The sequence below is a fragment of the Amborella trichopoda genome, chromosome 11, assembly GCF_054954075.1.
Source record: "Amborella trichopoda isolate Santa Cruz 75 chromosome 11, AtrichopodaSantaCruz75HAP2 v2.0, whole genome shotgun sequence".
NCBI classification, from domain to species: domain Eukaryota; kingdom Viridiplantae; phylum Streptophyta; class Magnoliopsida; order Amborellales; family Amborellaceae; genus Amborella; species Amborella trichopoda.
In genome coordinates, this window is record NC_142346.1 from 14,108,740 (window position 1) to 14,131,331 (window position 22,592).

Sequence of the window (22,592 nt, forward strand, 5' to 3'; positions counted from 1 at the left end):
TTGCATATATCCTCTTATTTTAGGCAAAGAAAACCAATTGGCAAGCCTAGGACCAAGAATAGTATTACACATTCAACTCAAACATTGCCACTTTATATGCTATCTAGCTAACTAAAAATACTTGTGTTTGATGTCTCCTTTCTATGAACCCACATGGTTGCAACTTGGTCAAAATAAATAAAGGCTTACTTTAAAATGCACCTTAATGTGTAATTCTGGTGCTGGAAAACCTTCAAATCAATCATCTCGTCCTTGATAATTATGGTTGTGAAAAAAATTAGGATTTTAAGCACTAAAAATAATATATATTATAACACATTATTTAGACCTTCCATTTCACCCTAAAAATAAATGTTCATGAATATGCAAGATTTGTATATTTTTTTATATTCAAATTTTATAATTGGTGTTGAAAATTGATTTTAGAATCATCATGAAAATTTTTGATGCCCAAAGTGCTTTTTAGATGAGGATTTGAGGCGAGACTTTATTTTGTTTTCATAAAACCTAGGCCTTCTATAAATGAGATTGTATACAATGACCATTGAACTTTGATACAAGGAGGTTACAATTACTTATAACCATCTAATACGAAATTTGCTAGTTTAGATATGTGTCAAAGTTCCAAAAATTTCTTTTGAAGTTTGAACTTGTCAATTGGAATAAATACAGCCAAGATTAATTATAACAATCTTGTACCCAAGGTAAAATAGTTTTCTATACTTTTCCTATACAAATTGCATCTATGCCAAAGGCTTTGAGGCATCGAAACCGTATTTTAGGGATAGTTTTGAGGTATATCTCAGTTGAATAGTACAAGGCTGACGCCTTATACAAACCTCAACCTTCATATATCTCTCTCAAAATAATATATAAAGCCCCCATTTCTTCTCTCTCTCTCCATAAGAAAATCCAAATTCCCCCTCATCTATCTCTCTCTCTCTCATGAATTAACAAAGGATGTTGCAACTCAGATTCTGAAAACCAAGTTGTTACTTGTTTGTTGATTTTACATGAACCTCATGACACATATCTATTATATTACTATTAACTGCCCTTTTCTCTTACATATTCATTCAATACGTAAAGCCTTCGTCCCTCTCTTTCTCCTCTGTATACCAGACTGCGTCAGAACTCCGTGATTGCGAATATTAACGGTTTTTTTGGAGCCCCAATGACGCATGACTTCCGTAATTTACCGAGGTTTGTTCATGTTCCGAAACCTCTTTCTCCATTGATTCTTCCTGAATAGAATGCTTCTATACTATTTGAATCGAAAAGGGTAAAGTGGGTTTTCCAGAAACCTCTTCCAGAGCTATATAGAGAGATTCAAATCATGAAGTTTTTGGTTTTCTTTGAATTGTTCTGAGATTATGTGAGCTTTTTGTATATTTGATTGCTTCCGCTTTTCTTTAGGGTTTGCTGAAATACTGCTATTTTCCTTTAAACCAATATTGGTGTAACTGTGTTGACGTAGGTGAATGTACTGTGGATGATTATCTGGAAACTGGTTGCCATGGCTGCTAATTTCAAACGATGGGAGCGGGACCCTCTCTTTTCGGCTGCTGAAATTGTTCAGGACTCAGCTGACAGGTCTCTCTCTCTCTCTCTCTAGCGATCGATCTATCTGTGGCTAGAATGCGTTGTAGGTATTCACAAAAATGGTGGTTTTGTTGACCCAATAACAAGAAAGGAGACTGTTCATGTTGTGGTAGCTGAAGTTTCCTGCATTACACTTTTCTATATGTCTCAGAGAATTTGAACTTCTTTTTTCAAATTTATGTTTTGGGTGTTCGAGAAAACTATAGTATTTTCTCATTATATTAAAAGGGAGGTGGGTTTCCAGAAAATTATAGAAGTTATTTATATTTATAACGTTAAGCCGCATGTCTCGTACCATTTGTATGTCTTTTTATATTTATAAAGTTAACCTTTTCCTAAAAAAAAATAAGTAAATTCGGCATTTGTAATTTTCCTGCTATCTGTAGTTTTTTGGTTTAGTTTCTGTTATGTGGGTTTTTTCTTATGATATTTTCATAATTATTGATCTTTTACAATGGATGATATACGTCACATGCCTACCTAGACAAATTTCGGTGAACATTGCAGAAATTAAGACCCTGTTTCTTTTTCTTCCTTTTTGTTTTTTTTTTCTTTTATCATGTGTCCTTCCTTATCAAGTGCAGAAAAATATAAATGTTATTCATCCTTGTCTTATAACTTTTTTTGGTTTGGCTTTTTTCCTCGGGTTCTTTGTTTGGGTTGTCTTAATTTTCAGAATGGAGTCTATTCTTAGAACTTTAATGCATGAGCATAGTCTTCTGCAAGATGGTCCTGCTGAATCCAGATTGCTCAGCTCAATGGAGTTTCATAGAAGAGATTTAATTACTGCACTTGGAACTACCAAATGGCAGGTAAGACTTATGGAAGTTAACATGATAATAATAATAATACTAATAATAATAATCATTATGATCATATTTTAATGATTTTTCTATTTTATAATAAAACGTCATCCATAATATCATTGTCATCAACTCATTTACATCATTATTTATGTTTTCAATTGGCGACCTTTCAATTTCTCAGCTTATACGTTGTTATGGTCTTTTCGTAATTAGTTAGAAGACTTTGAAAGGGCAGTCAATTTATCGGCTTTGTCAGATAAGGTGCATTTGGATGAAGATGCAATGTCCAGGCATAAACAATTTATCAGAGCAATTAGGGAACAGATTGCAGTCACTGGGAAATGCCTGGAAAGTATACCAGTGGGTGAAGATAGTAAAAACACACAGTGGGTTGATTTAAATGAGCAAGATAGAGAGTGCTTAGCGCAATTTATTTCTGGGGGTGACTCATTGAATGATACCAGTCATTATGATAATGAGAGAAACATTATGAGTAGGTATTTGGATGCTACTGCTACTGCATCTGGTTTTGCTGAAAGTAGTGATGAAATTGTTGAGCTCAAAGTTGAAGATGCACCTTTTAATGGAGAAACCCAACATTCTAAGACTCAGCATTTGGACAATGGGCTGAGTAAAAAACCAGGGTCTTGCCTTGATTTGTATGAGCAAAATGAGAAAATTAAATATGTGGATCCGCAAATGTTGGTTCAGTTGGACAGTAAAGGGTTAGGAGAGATGGGTTGTGGAGCCGAAAACATCTCTCTTAAGAACAAGTTTAGAGTATTTGGAACCAGAATTGGCTTATGGGGGCTTCTCAGTAACTTGGGTATGACACCTGCAACTGAGAGGTCTAGGAGTCTTATGAAGCGAAGGAAAGATGGTGAGACAAGTGGCTATGATTGTTTAGATATTGAACAAATGGAATCATCTTCAAGTCTTGGCTTGCCCCCTCGGAAGCAGGTAAAATTTTCTCTGTGTTATGCTTTCAACATTTGGATAATGTAAACTTGTTATGTTTTTTTTATGTGATTGCCATTTTTTCTTGTGATTATCATAATTCATGTTCGTGATACAATTTGAGCTTTGAGCATTTTAATCTCTTATTATAACAAAACCAATGTGTAGAAAAATCATACCATATCATTTAAAATTAAACTAGGAAGAGGCTTATAAGCCTTCAATCAATCCAAATACCAAGTATGACATAGAATGTAAACCAAATAGCCATTATGATTGGGCTTTTTTTTTTAAAAAAATGGAAAATAAATAAAAGTTTTAGTTTGTTTTTAATCGGACACACCTGAAAGAGAGATTGGGTTTATATATCCTTTATATAGTTGATGCCTTCTTGGGGGTTGGTTTATTCTTGTAACAAATATTTAATTCTTACAGTTAGTTTATGGTACAAATATCGTAGTTGGTTTTGAGAAGGGAGGTATTTTTTGGCATTTTGGTTGTTGGTCTTTGCTCTTCATAGTGGTTGTGAGACCCACTTTCTTGTAGAAGCTCGTAGCTTCTAGCTTTGTAGGTTATATTTTTGTTTACTTATTTATTGCTTGGTGGAGATTGTTTGATATGTTCTTTCCTTTGTATTTATTTGAAGAAAATAATGGTTGATCTTTCATCCATTATTTTGCTGCTACTTGTTTTCCAATTTGAGTTCACATCACAAGGAATTTGGTAAGGACTTGTTTGTAGGTTTATGATCCAATACAGAGAATGGAGAAGTTCCATATATATCACGTGGACTTTGTAAAATAGATGTAACTTGCTCGAGTCGACTAAAACTCGGGCGAGTTACTCGCTGCTGAGCCTGAAACAGGGTACCTACGGTTTCCCTGTATGGTACTCCGGCGAGTACTTTACAAGCTCACCGGAGTATTGATTGGAGTTTGTATAATAGTCAGCAAAAAGGGGGAGTTGAAATGCCCCCCTTTTTCTTATTTTTTTCGTTTTTTACTCGAATGGTGCGTGATTTGAGCCCAATTTGTGCTTACCGCTATATTTTTGACTAACCTATCAATTACATGCATTAGATTTGAGGGAGAAAAAGTTCAGATTTGATAGACCTTTTAGATAAAAAATTTTGGGTAAGATTTTCTTGATTTTGAAAAATTGCGATTTCTTTGTAATCGATGATTGATCTTCAGTGAAATTTGATCCCAAATTTACTATGTTCTTGATCTAACCATAAGCTTAATTTTCAGAAAAGTTCCAAAAATTAGGATTTCAGAGATTTGAAATTCGGATTTACTGTTCATCCAATTTTTCAAGACCTAGGATCTCCTAGATCGGAACTTGAAACCCAAAATAGGATTGGGATTTTGATTGGGTTGTCCAAGGAAGCTTTGACAAGCATTGGAGGCATTGGCTTGCACCGAGCGTGGAGATTGGGTGACCACTGCAAAATTTTGGGTAAATTTCATATTTTTTCATTTTACTTTCATACATTTATTTTTTAGTAGATCAATAATATTTGATTTGTAATTAATTCTGTATATAGTTTTAAGTTTTACAGTGTTTTATAATTTTCTATTCTTCTATTTTTACTTTCCAATATATTTGGATTTTTCCTATCGATATTTATTCTTTGACATCAATTTTTTTATATTTCATGGTTCACATAATTTTTTTTTAAAATTTTGTATATTTTTAGATACTTCATTTTTCTATTTTAGGGATTTTTCTTTTTTTTTTGTGAATTTTTTGAGGCCTTTTTTGGGCCTTTCCTTTGCTCGGGTCCGACTCGGGGGAGTCCAAGTGTACTTGGGCAGGTGCCCAGTCCACTGCCAGAGCCGTGTTTTAGAACACTAACATCAACACATAGGGCTTCGACATAGATCCAAGAGGGTATCTGGAAGATATGCATATTGAGGAGCCACTTATTGGAGGGGGATTGTGAGGCTTGTACATGTTATCATTTGTGCCAAAAGATTTGATGGTGCGATTGTTTATGGAGAAAGCTTGGTTGAGGTTGAATTGAATATTCTATTGCCTGGGAGTGATGGGGGGATTTTCCATTGGAGTGGAGGTACGATTCGATCTAACCTTCACAAGGGAGTAGGTTGTGGAGTTATTCTCTCTCAAAAGGGTGAGAGACTGAGGTGTACTGACTTTGGACAGCATAGGCAGAGTAGGCACTGTTCTAACAAAGTCATAGGGGTGGTAATGGAAAAAATGGGACATTTGGGGAGACTGCTCTGTTTCCGTCACTGAAGACACTGAAGATGGTGGCAGTTGCTGGTCAAATTTCAGTCAAGAAGAGAGAACAATGGAACCCACATCTTTTATTGGTAAGATTGAGTTGGAAAGATTGGTGTTGCACATCCTGGTTGAAGTCAAGGATTCAGAGGAGTCTTTTTCCTCTTTGCGTCAAAAAATGGGTGCTATGAATATCCTCTTAGAAATGTCCAGAAATTAGAGGTATGTCATTTGCACCTCATGAAGTGTATCTCATTCCCAATTCCTTGTATCCAAGAAAAGATGACCTGTATTTCTAACTTTCTTCTATGAAATTTCAGGGATGTATTTTTTGGGTTTTTTATTTTCGTTTAGGACTTTATGAGTAGTTTAGGAGGTTAGTTGGGGACCTTATCTCTTTGGGCATTATTTATTTTTTTGTGGGGTAAACTTGACATTACAAATTATATTTGCAGTAGAAGTTTTGTTTTAATTAGAATTCGGGTTTAAGGACATCTATTGTAGGTTTAGTCTCTATATAAAAGTTGGTTTAGGGTTTCGTTGAAGAGTTGGAATGTGGGATTTTGTTGATTTTGTGGGTCCTGATTTAACTAGAGAAAAGAGTTTGACTTGTAATGTTCCCCTTTACTTCAATGAATTCTTTAAATATTTGATTTCTTTGTTCCTGTGATTTTTCCTATTGCATTAGTTGGTATCAGAGCAGGCTTGTCCTGTAGCACCCTAGGATCTGCTGTATGCTTGCACGACAACTGCTAGAGGATGTTAAATTTGTGGTGGTGGTGTCATATTTATATGCGAGGAATTCAACAATTTGAAGAGGAGAATGGAGGAACTGACTGGTGAGTTACGTCAAAACCATTTAACCCAAAGGGGGATGAGTTTTATCCCTCAAAACACATTCCTGGTTGGTGTGGGATTCATCTTAGCCCTCTATGAAACTCGAGTTTGCTCAACTAAGGGAGTATGATGTAGGATGACCTGTATTTTTAAATCTTTTTATCAAAATTCAAGAACATATATTTGGGATCTTTAGGGTTTTTTTATTTTTAATGTATAGTTTAGATGTACTAAAATCTGCTAATTTTTGGATTACAAGCCAATAAGATTTTCCAATGGGGTAAGATGTGTTTGGGTATTTCTTGCTTTCTGGGTACAAATTAAAAAATCTAGTTATATCACGTCCAATCAACGTTTAAAAAAATTCCACCGTTACTCGAATTTTTTGTCTTGTCTGACTTCTCTATCTCAAACCCACACAACCATAACTGTCCCTTTCTCTCTCTTTTAGCCCCTTGCCCTTTGTGCCAACTACCAACCATAGATCTCTTATTCTGCAGCAACCTCTCTCTCTATCTGACTTCAATCCTCTTTCTCCTTCTGCTCCTGCAGCTGCCTTCTTTCTCTAAATGGCTTCAATTACCCTTTTCTCTCTCTCTCTCAATGTGCCATCACCGAATACTCTCTCTCTACATTCCCTGTCTCTCTACATTCCATCACCTACTCTTTCTTTCTCTCTCTCTCTCTCTCTCTCTCTCTCTCCACAGTCCTACATTCACCTCTACCTCTGTGGCAACTGTCCCATATCTCTCTCTTTGTGCCTCTTTCCTTTTTTTCCTAACTTCCAAACATGGATTACCTCTTTGCGGCCCTCCCTCTCTCTCTATCTGACTTCAATCCCCTTTCTCTCTCTACACCTGCGGCCCCCTTATCTCTCTATATGGCGTCAATATACTCTCTCTTTCTCGTTCTCTCTCCACTGTCCCTCATTCACCTCTCCGCCTCGCTCTCTCTCAGCCCCTCGCCCTTTGTCCCAACTCCTGGCCACGGATCACTCTCTGCGACTCCCTTCTCTCTCTCTCTATCTGACTCTCTCTACACCCCGCAGCCCCCTTCTCTCTCTATATGGCTTCAATTCCCGTTCCCTCTCTACACCAAAAGCAACCCTTCAAAACAATGAAAGCTGAGGAAATACAAAGAGAACCTAGTTGCAAAACTTGTCATGACCTCACTTGCCATAGTTGCAATTGGTTGCCACCAACTCTGCTTCAAAAGCAGTTATTCGGGTCTCATTTTCGGTGGATTTTTGGAAACTAAAACATGAAATCCACCACTTCTTTTGAGAGAGGAGACGATCCCATAGTCCTCTTTCTAGAGAGAAAGGAAACGTGTAGCGTAACTTGTTGAGTGGGTTTGTTTTGTGGGGAGGTGTTTTCTCTCTCTTTTGAATCTTCCTTGTACATACCATAGTTGTTGGAAATGCCTTGGAACCCAAATCGTTTTAGGAACTGGAATCGCGGAATCGCAGTCGGCTAGAAGATTCCTGTCTTAGGAATCATTGTCTTTACAATAGGAATCGCTAGGAACGAGATTCCTAGTTTTTGAGAATTGTGTTTCGACCGAAATAGATCTAAGTTTCATCCACATGGAATCAGGATTCTGTCCTCCTTGGAATCGAGATTCCCATCCCCCTGGAATCAACATTCCAAGAGTCAAGATTCATTAATATGCAGAATCGAGTTTCCGACATCTATGGAATCGAGCTTCTGACATATGTCGAACATAGAGATGTTGTTTCGAATCGTGATTCTAACATATTTGGAATCAAGTTTCTAAAATATATGGATCAGAGATCTATGCTAGTTTGAGATCGGGATTTACAATAATATGGATTATGGAATGCATTTGACCCTACTAGAAATGAATATTTTATTTTTATAGAGAAAGAAGCCACAAGCACATCTTGAGCCTCATCAACTTTAGAACCTATATTGAATGTCTCTTATTAGAAGGTTTCCCAAATTTTAAAGTGATTGTGTTGACTATTAAACTTACGATCATTATATAGAAAAGAAAATTATTTCTAAATTGTTATTTTGACTTCATTATTATAAAGACAAAATTGGATTATGTCTACGTCATAGTTTTACTTTTAATTATATGTGTTGTATTTACTAGTTATATTTTAAATTTAAAGTGAAGGCCATCCAGGGTGGTACAAGTAAAATAATGAAATCCTGCAACCACTAGAAGCATTTGAAGGAAGATTTCTACTCCAATTGACGTGGAATCAAGATTTAATCCTCGCTGGAATCCAGATTCGATATATTTGGGAACGTCTTTGCCCACAATTAATGGGTTCAAGTTTCTAAAGATGTGTTAGATTGAGATTCCAAAATTAAGGAATCAAGTTTCCTTGGTTTCGATAAATGGTCTCTTAAGATGTGTTGAATCTAGATTCCAAAATTAAGGAATCTAGTTTCTTTGGTTCCAAAAAATGGTTTCTAAAGATGTGTCGAATCGAGATTCTAAAATTAAAGAATCAAGTTTCCTTAGTTTCGAAAAATGATTTCCGTAGAGATTCCTTAACGGAAACATGGAATTGGGTTTCGGAACTAGAAATGGGAGGTTGGTGGAGAGATTCCGGTAACTATGGTACATACTAACAATTTACAGAAACCACAAAAAAAAAAAAAAAAAATCATCATCATCATCCAAGTCTTATCCTAGTTAGTTGAGGTCGGCTGCATGAATCATGTTCCTCTATTATTCTTTATCAAGTGCCGTACCCTTAGCAAGCCAAAAGTCACCATGTCTTTTTGCACTGCTTCTAACCATGTCCGTTTGGGCCTTCCCCTGGCCCTTTTAGAGCCTTCCACTTGAACCAATCATACGTTCTAACTGGTGCTGTATTAGGTCTCCGTTGTACATGGCCAGCCAACCTAAGTCTACTTTCCTTCATCTTATCGCTTAATGAGGCCACAACTAAGTTCTCTTATATGTATTCATTCCAATTTCTATTCTTTCTTGTTTTGCCACTCATCCATCTCAACATCGTCCTCTCAGCTATGCTCATGCTATAGATATATTGTTTCTTGATCACCTAACGTTCTGTCCCGTAAAGCATGGATGGTCTTATAGCTGTCTTATAGAACTTCTCCTCCAGTTGTAATGGTATATAACGATCACATAAAACTCCAGTTGCACATCTTCACTTCGCCCACTTGGCATAGCAAAGTTTTACGCTGGCTGTCTACCTAATGCAACCCACCTCCTTTAGCTGCGCTTGGGATGATGGGTTAAGGGAAAGTTTAAGGCCGTCACCCTTATTAGACCAATAACAAAAAATAAATTGACAATTTTTAAATTCAATGTGAAAATACTAGTAAGTTGTTTTTCATTATAAGAATTTTAAATGATGCCTCCAAACTTGCCCTAAACTTTTCAGGATAAGATTATTAGGTTAGTTATTGTATTTTGGCATTATTTATTTCGTTGGGGGAATAGTAATCATTGTGAATTATATAGTACTCGGGAGTCATATTTTAATTAGCATTACGGTTTGATGGAATATGTGGTGGTATAAATAGAGGTTGGTTTAAGGTTTTAGTTGAACGGTTGTATTTTTTTTTTGTGAGTCCTGGTTGAACCAGAGAGCTAGAATCTTGGCTTGTAAGCTTGCCCTTATTTCATTCAAAATGTTAGATCCTTGATTTCTTTATTGCTGTGATTTTTCCCACAGCATTACTTCGTTTGAATATTCAGACACTCCAAAGAATTTGCTTCATGGCTAGAATCTCTTTGCTTTCATTTGCATCTTTCATGTAGGCCGATGCCTTTTTGTGCAAGGGGACATCTACAATGTGTAACAATTTATGAACATGGTTTTAATAGGAGTATTCTGCAATCTATGATCATTTTTTGTTGTCATGTTGTCTAATCTTTTGTTCTCATCTTGTCTAAATGTGGTACGTGTGAGAAGGAAAATTAGTGTTTGGTCCTGAGAAATGGACTGGAGATTGGTAGGGATGGCAGGGAATCTGGTGCTGAGAGTCAGGTGGTTAGGCGAAGGGCGAGAAAGAGATTCAACAAAACCCTATTTTGTGGTTCGGAGATTCTCCCTATGTATGCTTGAACCCTTCTTTTTCTCTTGTGTGGCGCTTCCCATTCCAAGATTTCCTCAACCAAATTCGTCACCTACTCATTCTAATAAAATCAACTCCTCCCAGTCCCTATAACATAGCCTTCCTCCTTCCAAACCCATCCCCTGTACCTTTGATCCCTCTAACCTAGTTCAGCCTTTAATCTCACCTCCTTCCCTTCAAATCCAGCCATCACCTTTCTGGACCTGCAAATTTGCCACAAGATTTACCTCCATTGAAGTGTGTTCAATTCAAGCCCTAAAAGTTGTCCGGAACCCACCTAACTGTTTCCCATGACCCGAGTTCATTTCCTATCTTCCTCAGGCTGATCATCCTCTTGTGTTTCTATTAGAAGTCACTATCCAATCCTAGAACCTGAACGTATTCATATCATAGTCAATCCCTAAACTCAAAATTTCGTAACACTAACCCTTCTATCTAAACATCTCTGCTCATGCTATACTCATGTAGGAGCCAACGCCATTGGTCCTACATTAGAGTAGGGGAAAATGAAACCATAGATTGTTGAGAATAGCCAAGATCAAGTAGGGGAATAGTGTTGGTGAATGACATGTGAACGACAATTTTGAGAGAGTTGGGGATTGTGGCTCTTGGCTCAGTAGTTAGGGAATTGAGGCCACAACATAATGTTAGGGTTTCAATTCTACTGCTTACCTGCCAAAAAATGTTTTAAAAACTGCACTAGAGGTTGACCTAGAGAAGTTTCTAGTCTACTGCAATTCAGTTCAACCAGCGAGCCATTTGAATTAGTCAAATAGAAACGAATGAAGAAAATGAAAATTCACATTGGTGGAAAGGGAAGGCATTTGTGAAATCCATGCAGGCGCAGGGCATGCGGGGGAGGGTGATGTGCAAGAAGTGATTTGGAGGTGAGGAAGTTTGGAGATCTTTTGAAAGGGAAAACAGGAAGGTTAAGCCTATAAAATGTTTTGGGAGGATACTGTTGAAAAGGGCGTGGTGATTATTCAATAAAGAGTGGGGTGGTGAGGGGAGGGTGGTTCTCAATAGAGGGATGAAGGGTTTCACATTTGATATTGTTATAGATGGAAGAGAAAAAATGTGTACTGTAGAATGATAGTCACAATGTTTGAAAACGTGCCTCAGACTCGCACCTCAGGCTCGGAACTTGAGCCATAGCCTGGCTGAATTGCTTGGGCAAGTCCGAAAAGACTCGCCTGCCAGAGTCTGCACCGAGCTTGAAAACTTATTTCATGTTGTTTCAAATTTTCAATGAAGACAATATTGCAAATGATCTTTCTCCTTCTGCAAAGGTCCCCTTTTGACATATAATTTGTTTGTGGGTGGGTCTGCAGTTTTTTAGCTTTTCCCTTCCACATAAGGCCGTCTTCGACCATTTTAGAATTATGATTATTATTTTATTTGTTGGTGTGTGGGTCAACAACTTTTTATCTTCTTCTCTTCCATGTGGCTCTATTTAAGGCCCTTTTGGAAAGTTGTAAATTTGCATATAAGGAAAAAGTTTATATAGAGCCGAGGCTCTAAACAATCAAATTAGAGCCTACCGCAAAAATTTCACTAGAAGAGGTTGTTTTGATGCCCAAATATCCTCAAATTAATCTCGACATGAAGATGCATGGACATGAGAAAAAAATGGATTTTAAGTTTTGGAAATAGTGCATCTTGTAACGCATTTTTGGACCATCAATTTTCAAGATTTTATAACTAAAGTTGAAAAATATATTTTAAGGCTATCACAAATATTTCCAGTATTGAAACCACATTTTTGGACACTATTTGAAGGTGCACTTTACTTTGATTGTTTAGAGCCTCGGCTCTATACAAACCGCAACCTTAGTATAATTCGTTGGTTGCTTAGGCGGCCTGACACCCAAAACGCCTAAGCGGCCGAATCCGCATCTCACAGCTGTCTGATAGAACTTGCCTTGCAACTTGTCCTATATATATATATATATATATATCATCATCATCATCATCAATACTTTTTCTCAACTAATTAGGGTCGGCTACACAAATCCTGGTCCGCCATTCTGCTTTATTAAGGGCCATACTCTCAATGAAGCCATAAGTCCCTATATCTTTTCTCATTGCTTCCAACCATGTCTTTTTGGGTCTACCCCTTGTTCTTTTTTAGCTTTCCACTTGAACTAACTCACACCTCCTAACAGATGCTGTACTGGGTCTGCTCCACACATGGCTAGCGCACCTAATTTTACTCTCTCATCTTATTGCCTATTGGTGCCACACCTAAATTCTTCTGAATGTATTCTTTTCGAATTCTATCCCCTTTTGTCTTGCCACTCATCCATCTCAACATCCTCTTCTCAGCTACACTCATTATATATATATATATATATATATATATATATATATATATATATATATATATATATATATATATATATATATATATATATATACACACACATACACACACACACACACATATGGAATAGTCTTAAAAATTCTTATAGGCGAAAATGAATAGTGTTTTGCCCGGCCACGGACTTGCTATGTCAGTGGCGGTTTATTGAATGGACCCGCAACAAACGACACAATGTCCGTGATGCTTCCGCGTGAATTTTTGATCGTCACGGACCTAGCATGTCTGTGATGGTACCGCCACAGATATGTTAGGTCTGTGGCGGTCGTTTTATCCACGCTGTCCGATTTTTTCGGGCAGTGATGTGCTTATAGGGGAAATCACTGTAGCATTTTGCCTATAAGTGTTGCGTAGTCTCTTCATATATATATATATATATATATATATATATATATATATATATATATATATATATATATATATATATATATATATATATATATATATAGAGAGAGAGAGAGAGAGAGAGAGAGAGAGAGAGAGAGAGAACAATTGTTTCATCCGGGCTGGTCCGCATTAGTACAATATGCGGTCCAAAGGTATAAAGCATCCATCTTAATGATGGACGCAAATAGGTGGTCCATTGAAAACAATTGAAACTAATGGTCCAAATGTTTTCTTCATATAATTATTATTTCTAGTTTTCAAAATTTATTTATTTTTTCACATTCATGATCTCCATGTTGAAGACTATATATTCTCTAAAAGTTAGGATCAAATTCTATTTCAAAAATAAGTTTATATTAAGGGGCTACATGTGCGGGTTTGGCCGCATGCTAACCATCTCCATATATATATATATATATATGGGGCCTGCATTTCTACATTTGCAGGCCTGGCCGCATGCTAACCGTGTCCATATATATATATATATATATATATATATATATATATATATATATATATAGGAAGGACCTTAAAAACGCTTATAGGCGAAGTGCTACAATGTTTCGCCACCACCACGGACTTGCTATGTCCATGGCGGTTCATTGAACGGACCCGTAACAGACGACGAACGGTCCATTATGATTCCGCGTGAATTTTTGACCATTGTCTGTGACGGTGATGAGCCTTTGGGCGAAAACACTATTCATTTTCACCCATAGGTGTTGCGTAGTTTCTTCCATATATATATATATATATATATATAGGGGAATGGTGCCATGTCTGCCATTATAATATAATGAAACCACACGTCTAGAAAACCATGTTTTTTGCATTTTGTATGACCCCAAAACATGCACAAACCTTCTCTTCATCCTAAGTAATCAATCCCAAAAAAAAAAAAAAATTCATTTTGCACCCTAGATACGGTCAAAATGAGTCCCCTCCAATAACGAATCTAGACCATTCATTTGGTGAATTTCAAGATCTAGGCCTTTACAAAGTCATTTTTTTTTTCTTTTTTAACATTGTTCATCTAAAGAAATTGGCAACGAGAAAATCCTTTTAAGGCCTAGATCTAAGCATCTTATCAAAATGGACGGCCTATGTTAATTGGGCTAAAGGAACACTTTCTAGGTTGTATTTTCAAATTTTACTTTTTGTTATTGTTCTTTGAAATGAAAAGAGTGTATATTTAGAAATTGGGGTTAAACAAATGCCCCTAACATAGTTTTTAAAGATCATTTCATTTTATTACTATACAATTATATATATTGTTAAACCTATCCTATCTAGGTGGTCCAATTTATAATCAAAATATTTTCCAAAATATTTTTTTAAAGTAAAACATTTATTGCTTCTTCAATATGACTTTTTGTATTAGACTGCACTTTTGATAGTTTTCGTACCTTTCGTAATTAATACAAAATTCATCTACCGAAGGCATTAACTATCAAGGGCTCCTTGACATTAGCTGCATGCTCAAGTTGGTTTGTTTCATAGTTAGGGGATCGTGAATCAATAGAACTTGTGGCTCTCACTTCCACGTATTGTGGTATTTTCAAATATGGTTTTTATATTTCAAATAGTTATTTCCCTTTGAAATGAAGGCTCGGGGGACATCATTCTAGATATGTTTTAGCTATAAGCACAAAACTGAACATTTGAAGGTAGAATAACACACCCAAATATAATTTCCTTAAAAAACATTCATATGGAGGCTTATCAAAAGGACAGCAAATTCTTTAGGTGTGGTTAATTTTAGTTTCATATTAGTTGTTAGGGTTTTATTGTTGCCATATAAGCCACAACAGCAATTCTAAGAGAATAAGGAATGGATTTATTAATTACAATTTCTTGCCAAATAGTTTGTAGTTTGATATTGTAAAATGCATTGATGATGCAACCACTAATGTGTTTTTCCTTGTCTTTTGACTAGAAACATCCTGTTTTCTTAAACATGCCTTCTGAATACTATGTCTTTTGTTTCCCTGGGTAGCAGGGAGATTCAACCTTGGGATGTTGTGTTGTGCCCTTCAACCCCCTAACAACCAAGCCTAAGCTCCATATCCCCAGAAATTTTACTAGCATATGGTGAAAATTCTTCACATTTCTTGATGAGATTATTTATACAATCTTAACCATCTTCACCTTTCTCATGAGTTTTTAGCTGTAATAATCTAATTCACACAGTATTTTAAAAGAACCCATCGTTGCCACTTTATTGATTTGTTTAGTATTCTAAAGTTTCTTGCGGCTTCTTATTTCATCTTTAGCTTACATTTAATTAAAAGTGGGAGGTTTGGAAACTTTCTTAAATACCTAATAGTTTGTAAAATCTCAACATTGCTGACTTGAAATGCATGAAAAAATATAATGGCACTGTTTTGGTATAGATGAGAATTTTCATTGTGCCATTTTGTGCATCTTGTAAATTTTCCAATCATCCTTTTGCAAACCCCCTCGCTCTTTCATACACACACACATACACGGACACAAAAAGTGACTTGTAGCCATATCAGATGTGCCAATGTGCATCTTGCTATCTTTTTACATGGTTAGCATTATTTGACAAGTTAGTTTTGCAACTGAGCAGGGATCAAATTTTGAGGGAGTTGCTTATGACCTGCGGCCTTGTAGCTGGAGCACCGTGCTCCAGAGGAAATTTCAAAGGTCTCAGCAACTTATTCGATATGATCAATTCCCTGTGCGGGCAACAGGAATTTTTGTCACTCTCGGAATTCTAGGTATGTTCCTCCTATTTTTTTATTAGGAAAATGTACTATCAATTATAATCCAATTGTCTAAAGTGATGAGCCATAGTGGTAATTTTGTTAAGTGAAATTGATTGATGGTGGCAAGGGAGTGGGGTCTGCTGTTGGGCTCATGTTCTGTCACGGTGGGTCCCAATCTCTTTTTCATTGCCACTCTCATTTGATTGGATCATATGTATGACGAACCCAGTGGGCCATCAGTATGCTATTTTCATTAGATTATAGGATACCGACACTTGTTCTTTGGGTTCTGTTTTTCAAGTAGATTTCCTCAATTGTTACTCGTAAGTGTACATCGCATGTAATTTAGAATGAAATGGCTTATGTCTAAACTACTTTGGTTCAGGTCTTTTTGTTTTCCAAGTGGCCTAAGGAAAACTGCAAGTTCATTGGATTTGAAGCTTGTGCAGCCGCCCTTGCCAAATATTCTACTCTTATGGCAAGATCAGCATAGAAGTGAAAATTGGTATTTTGTTTTGACAAGAAAAAAGAGAAAAATTTGTTTGACCTTCTTTTGTTTCTTTTTCTATTGTTGGGAGTGAAATTTTCTCCCTCCCTGTAATTGCTGTTCTGGTGCTGTTACAGTGGCTCTGCTGTGTTGTATCTATATGTATATGCAGCTGATTACGCATATGTGGGTTTTAGCTGCTGCTTTTTTTCTTTTTTTCTTTTTCCATTATGTTCAATTTTCTAGGATTTGTGAGCTGCTTTGTTAGACGGAAAGACACTCTTTGTAACTTCTCGAATCAAGATGAAGTGGGAATGGAAAAGGAGAATCAAAATGTGAACGACTGATAATGAACGATCTCTCTCTCCCTCTCTCCTCCCCAACCCCAAACCCCCCCCAACACACACAATTATAAAAATGAACACGGTAATGGGAAGATGAAAGGATCTGGTGTTTGGTGCAAAGAAGTACCCCTCGTTCTCTATCGTCCCTTTACTCTCTAGGTGGACAACAGGTTAAACTGCTGTATATAGTTAGCATATTAGCCGATCCCAATTAATTGGGAAAAGGTTACGATGATGATGATGATTATTGATTGCATTTTTTGACCAAATTTGTATTACATAGCTATTTATTACGGTAGGAATTTAAAAGTTCGAAATTTATGCAATTTACTGATTAGAAGGCTGCGAATGATATCGATTTTATTGTCATTCCCATATGCATGAATTTGCGTAGGCATGTAAATTGGATATACATATTGTATGGTATCAAATACATCATTTTGGTCCTAGCTGCATATTAGAATTAAGGGATTTATGATCTAGATCACCTATATCTATGGGAATCGATTGAGATCGATCCAGTTATAGGATGGGATGTAACTCCTCAAGAATTTACAATACAGATATTCCTGAGATGTGACAGTCAAAACATATGTACATCTCTTGATAGGATAAATTTACTGTGGCGAGATCTTACAAAGTAACAAAAGAAAGCTAGCAGAACAACAATATCTTCCAAAGTTGATCCTGACGAACACTGAAAATGAAACCGCAGTTCTCCTGAAAAAAATTGTTTACCATAGTTTGATGAGTTTGGCTACTCAGTAAGCGATCATCATAATCCTAAAAATAACCATAATTGAAAGATATCAATATTTTCATAAAGGAGATCTATTAACAGAAACACATTAACGGTTTTACTTTCATAAATGCATAATTAAGTATAATCCGAATAATTGAAATGTATAAAACATTTTAATGGCAGTGCATAATTCAAAAGATTTCACAAAATAGCCTACTGGCGCCCCAAGTAGGTTACCTATATACCCCATCAACGTCCTGATGGGTCCACTTAATCTCTATCGGCGTCTCAGATAGGTCCACTTAATCCCTGTAGGTCCACTTATACTTCACCGGCGTACCGGATGAGTCCACTTAATCCCTACGGGCGTACCGGATAGGTCCACTTATATCTCACCGGCGATATTCGAAGCAGCAATATCATGTACTCAACATATCACTGAAATTATTAGTATGAATTTCACTGAAACCATTAATAGCAGTCACTTTCAATAACATTTCCAATATAACCAGTCAATATTTTGGGCTCAAATTTAGAAAGGTAGCAGTTCGTAAAGACATTCTAGCATGATTGCCAATCTAATATGTATAGAAAAACTCTTATAGAAATCCAAGAATACGGAATCATCACAATTTATGAGATGTCAATCCGCAAATAAATATTTCACAGACAATGCTATAACCAATCGCAGAAATATCAGTTTTCAAATAATAAGGCAGTCATTTGCACATGAAATTTACGATGTCTAAATATTAAAAAACAGTAGAAAGAAATCTCACAATTTTACTAAAAGCAGAAATATCATATTTATTTCTAATAATTTTACAGTATTTAAAATTTTCTAACAATAGACTAGAAAAATAAATAAATTTATTTCTAAGAATTTACAGCATTTAAAATTTCTAACATAGATACAATATCACAATTTTATTAAAAAGATTATTTTTCAAAATAAAGAGGTCGCTTGTGCATAAAATTTATCGCGTCTAAAATTCATGATAATAAGCAAAAATAATTATTTTATTTCATTTTTTAAAAAAAAACGGATTATTTTTCAAGATAATGAAGTCACTTACTTTAACTCCAAAATTAGGGGAGCATAAGTTCCATCCCACACAAAATATCGGTACTTTCTTTAGAGACTCGATGTGAATGAAGGATCTTTCCAGGAAAAAAAAACATATAAAATCAACTTAACCGAGATTATGATTTACACGAGCAAATGAAAGTAGTATATACAAAAGTTACCTTGCATACTAAATTGAGTACCTCTTTCTTTCTCACATCGCTGATCTTCTAAATTGACAACCTCTTAATTTTTCACATCCCCGATCTTCTTTAAAGGAAGCACACAAGTATCATTACCTAAAGCTAAACTAAACAGTAACCACGCTAGAGAGAGAGAGAGAGAAAACAAACCCGTTGATGGGGTTTTTGTTTGCAAGAGAAAAAAAAACCTGCTGATGCTTTAAGAGAAAGAGAGAGAGAGAAAAAGACGAATAAAAAGGAAACACCTCAACGCAAGGCGTTGTACAAGGAGTTTAACATAAAGTTTTAAGATGGTGGACCTAAGGTCCACCCTAATAAAGTTAAACCCTCAAGTATATTAACAATAATATCGCTTATTTATTGTTAATATAAAACCAACAATATCCTAACGGTATAAAATTATTATTATAATTATTATCATTACTAATATATAATTATTATTTTGTTTATTTATTTTATATTAGCACCATTAATATTATTAATATTATTTTATTTATTTATTTATTTATTATTTTATTTTTTTTTGAAATTTTAGGATTGTTACATTCTTCCCCCCCTAAAGAAATTTAGTCTTCTAAATTTGTGTACCTGGTTACTGAAAAAGATATGGATATTTTTCTTTGATATCGTCTTATCGTTCCCAAGTCGACTCCTCTTTTGAATGGTATTGCCATAATATACGGACTAAAAGAATCTCCTTGTTGCACAATACTTGTACCCTTCTATCCAGTATCAAAATTGGCTGCTCAGTGAAAGATAGGTCCTTCCTGATTGGTAAAGGTTTATATTTCAAAATATGGGATGGGTCGGGCTGATATTTTCGTAGTGATGATATATGGAAGACATTATGGACGTTTGCCAATTCTGGTGGTAAGACAAGTTTATAAGTGACACTTCCGATTCTTTCCAGGATTTCAAATGGTCCGATGTAACGTGGGCTTAGCTTTCCTTTCTTGCCGAATCTCATAATGCCCTTTATTAGTGAGATTTTTAAGAAAACTCGATCACCTTCTTCAAATTCAAGATCTCTCATTCGGTTATCGGCATAACTCTTTTGCCGACTCTGAGCTGTCTTGAGCCTTTCTCGAATTAATGCTATCTTATCCGTGGTTACCTGGACAATTTCTGGCCCCAAAAGCTTTCTTTCACCAACCTCGTCCCAACAGATGGGCGACCTGCATTTCCTTCCAAACAGGGCTTCATATGGTGCCATCTGGATATTGGCTTGGAAGATATTATTATAAACAAACTCAATCAGGGGTAATGGTCATCCCAGCTTCCTGTAAAGTCAATGATACAGGGATTCAGTATATCTTCCAAAGTTTGGATGGTCCTTTTCGATTGTCCATCAGTTTGGGGGTGAAAGGCAGTGCTAAAGGTGAGTCTCGTCCCCATGGCTAATTGTAGCCTAGCCCAAAATTTAGAAGTAAATCGAGTATCCCTGTCCGATACAATAATGACCGGAACTCTATGCAACCGCACTATTTCCTTAATGTACAACTGGGCCAGTCGATCCAAAGTGTACGTCGTGCGAATCAGCAAAAAGTGGGCAGCTTTGGTCAGCTGGTCCACAATGACTGAAATGCTATCATGTCCTGAATTTGTCCTAGGCAAGCTAGAGACAAAATCCATAGAGATGTGCTCTCATTTCCATTATGGCATGGATAAAGGCTGCAACAACCCAGCGGCCCTTTGATGCTCAGCTTTTACTTGCTGACATGTTAGGCACTTAAACACAAATAACGCTACCTCTTTTTTCATATTATTTTACCAAAAGGTTTTCTTCAGGTCCTGATACATTTTAATAGTTTCGGGATGTATCGTATAACGAGAGTGATGTGCTTCTTCCAAGATAGCTTTATTCACACTCTTATCATTCGAGACACAAATCCGACCTTTGAATCTTAGCAATTCCTTACTACATATAGAGAAATCGTCTCTCTTTCCCTGCTTTACCTCTTCTACAATTGTTATAAGCTGAGGGTCTTTTTTTTGTGCCGATCGAATCTGTTGGATTAATTGTTGGCAATCACACTTACCACACCATTAATGGACGGAACCGGATGCCAATCCACTATTTCCTCTAACAATCTCATTTCTTGAATCATTAGATGAACTAAGACTCCCGTAGATTTTCTATTTAGAGCATCGGCCACAACGTTAGCTTTTCCTAAATGATAATAGATTGTACAATCATAATCTTTTAAGAAATCCATCCATCTTATCTGTCGCATATTTAAAGTCTTCTGAGAGAAGAGATATTTCAAGCTCTTATGATCCGTGTATATTTCGAATTGCTCACCATATAGATAATGCCTCCATATTTTCAAAGCGAATACTATTGCAGCCAGCTCTAAGTCATGAATTGAATATTTTTTCTCATATTCTTTCAACTGTCTGGATGCATATGCCACTACCTTCTCATATTGCATTAATACGCAACCCAAGCCTTTATGTGAAGCATCACTATAAATCACAAATCCCCCACTCCCCTCAGGAATAGTTAAAATAGGTGCTGAAGGTAATCGAAGTTTTAGTTCTTGAAAACTCTCCTCACATTCACTTGTTCACTCAAATTTGATATTTTTCTGTGTCAATCGAGTCAATGGGGTTACGATTCGAGAAAATCCTTCTACAAATTTTCTGTAATATCCTGCCAATCCCAAAAAGCTTTGAACTTCAATCACATTACTTGGTTGTTTCCAATTAACAACGGCTTCAACCTTCGAAGGATCAACTGATAGACCTTCCTTTGATATGACATGTCCTAAAAATGTCACTTGTTCAAGCCAAAATTCACATTTACTAAGTTTGGCATACAATTTTTTCTCTCTTAATATTTGCAATACCATTCTTACATGCTGCTCATGTTCCTTCTGATTCTTGGAATAAATTAAAATATCATCGATGAATACCACAATAAATTTATCCAAAAAAAGCTTAAAGACCCGATTTATCAAATCCATAAATGCAGCCGGTGCATTGGTTAATCCAAAAGGCTTGACTAAAAATTCATAATGGCCATACTTTGTTCTGAAAGCTATCTTGGAAATATCTTCACTTTTAATCTTAAGTTGATGGTATCCAGATCTAAGATCAATTTTTGAAAATACTTGTGATCCTTGTAATCGATCAAATAAATCATCAATTCTAGGTAATGGATACTTATTTTTCACTGTCACTTGGTTCAACTGTCTATAATCGATACACAATCTCATGGTCCCATCTTTCTTTTTAATAAACAATACCGGAACACCCCAAGGTGACACACTGGGCCTGATAAAACCTTTATCTAATAATTCTTCCAATTGTTGTTTCAGTTCCTTAAGTTCTGCAGGTGCCATTCTGTAAGGTGCCTTAGAAATTGGGGCTACCCCTGGCAATAATTCAATAGAGAATTCAATTTCTTTGTCAAGCGGTAATCCTGACAATTCTTCTTGAAAAATATCGAGAAATTCTCGGATAACCGGAGTGGTATCCAAATTTATCTTTTCCTTCCTATCTTCTTTGATATAGGCAAGAAAGCCTTGACACCCTTTTCGAAGGAGGCGATTAGCTCGAATACAGGAGATTAAATATGATGGGCAGTCTTCTTTGATACCATTGAAGTAAAATACTTCGAAATAATAAAGGTAACTATTTTCTTGTAACAATCAATACTTGCATGGCATGCAGAAAGCCAATCCATGCCTAAGATTACATCAAAATCTTGAATTTCTA

At 36.1% G+C, this 22,592-nt stretch overlaps 1 protein-coding gene and 1 long non-coding RNA gene across 3 annotated transcripts; one reads left to right on the forward strand and one right to left on the reverse strand.

Annotated features, from left to right (window-relative positions):
* The first annotated feature begins 758 nt into the window (after positions 1-758).
* Positions 759-16,851, forward strand: LOC18444797 (uncharacterized). 2 transcript variants are annotated; one of them, XM_011628987.3, is made up of 7 exons: positions 809-1,203; positions 1,478-1,593; positions 2,279-2,414; positions 2,622-3,368; positions 15,298-15,389; positions 15,892-16,042; positions 16,416-16,851. In XM_011628987.3, the coding sequence occupies exons 2-6, from the start codon at positions 1,493-1,495 to the stop codon at positions 16,040-16,042; spliced, it is 1,227 nt and encodes a 408-aa protein (XP_011627289.1). In that variant the 5' UTR covers positions 809-1,203; positions 1,478-1,492; the 3' UTR covers positions 16,416-16,851. The 2 variants fall into 2 exon arrangements, with proteins under 2 accessions (XP_006855024.2, XP_011627289.1); XM_006854962.4 differs by lacking the exon at positions 15,298-15,389 and having other exon boundaries at positions 759-1,203.
* Positions 16,852-17,198: 347 nt separating this feature from the next.
* LOC148779761 (uncharacterized) lies at positions 17,199-19,074 on the reverse strand. The gene is made up of 3 exons (XR_016044917.1): positions 18,873-19,074; positions 17,841-18,041; positions 17,199-17,581 (listed from the first exon to the last, which is right to left on the reverse strand). It is a non-coding gene; the product is annotated as an uncharacterized LOC148779761 (long non-coding RNA).
* Between the last annotated feature and the right edge of the window lie 3,518 nt (positions 19,075-22,592).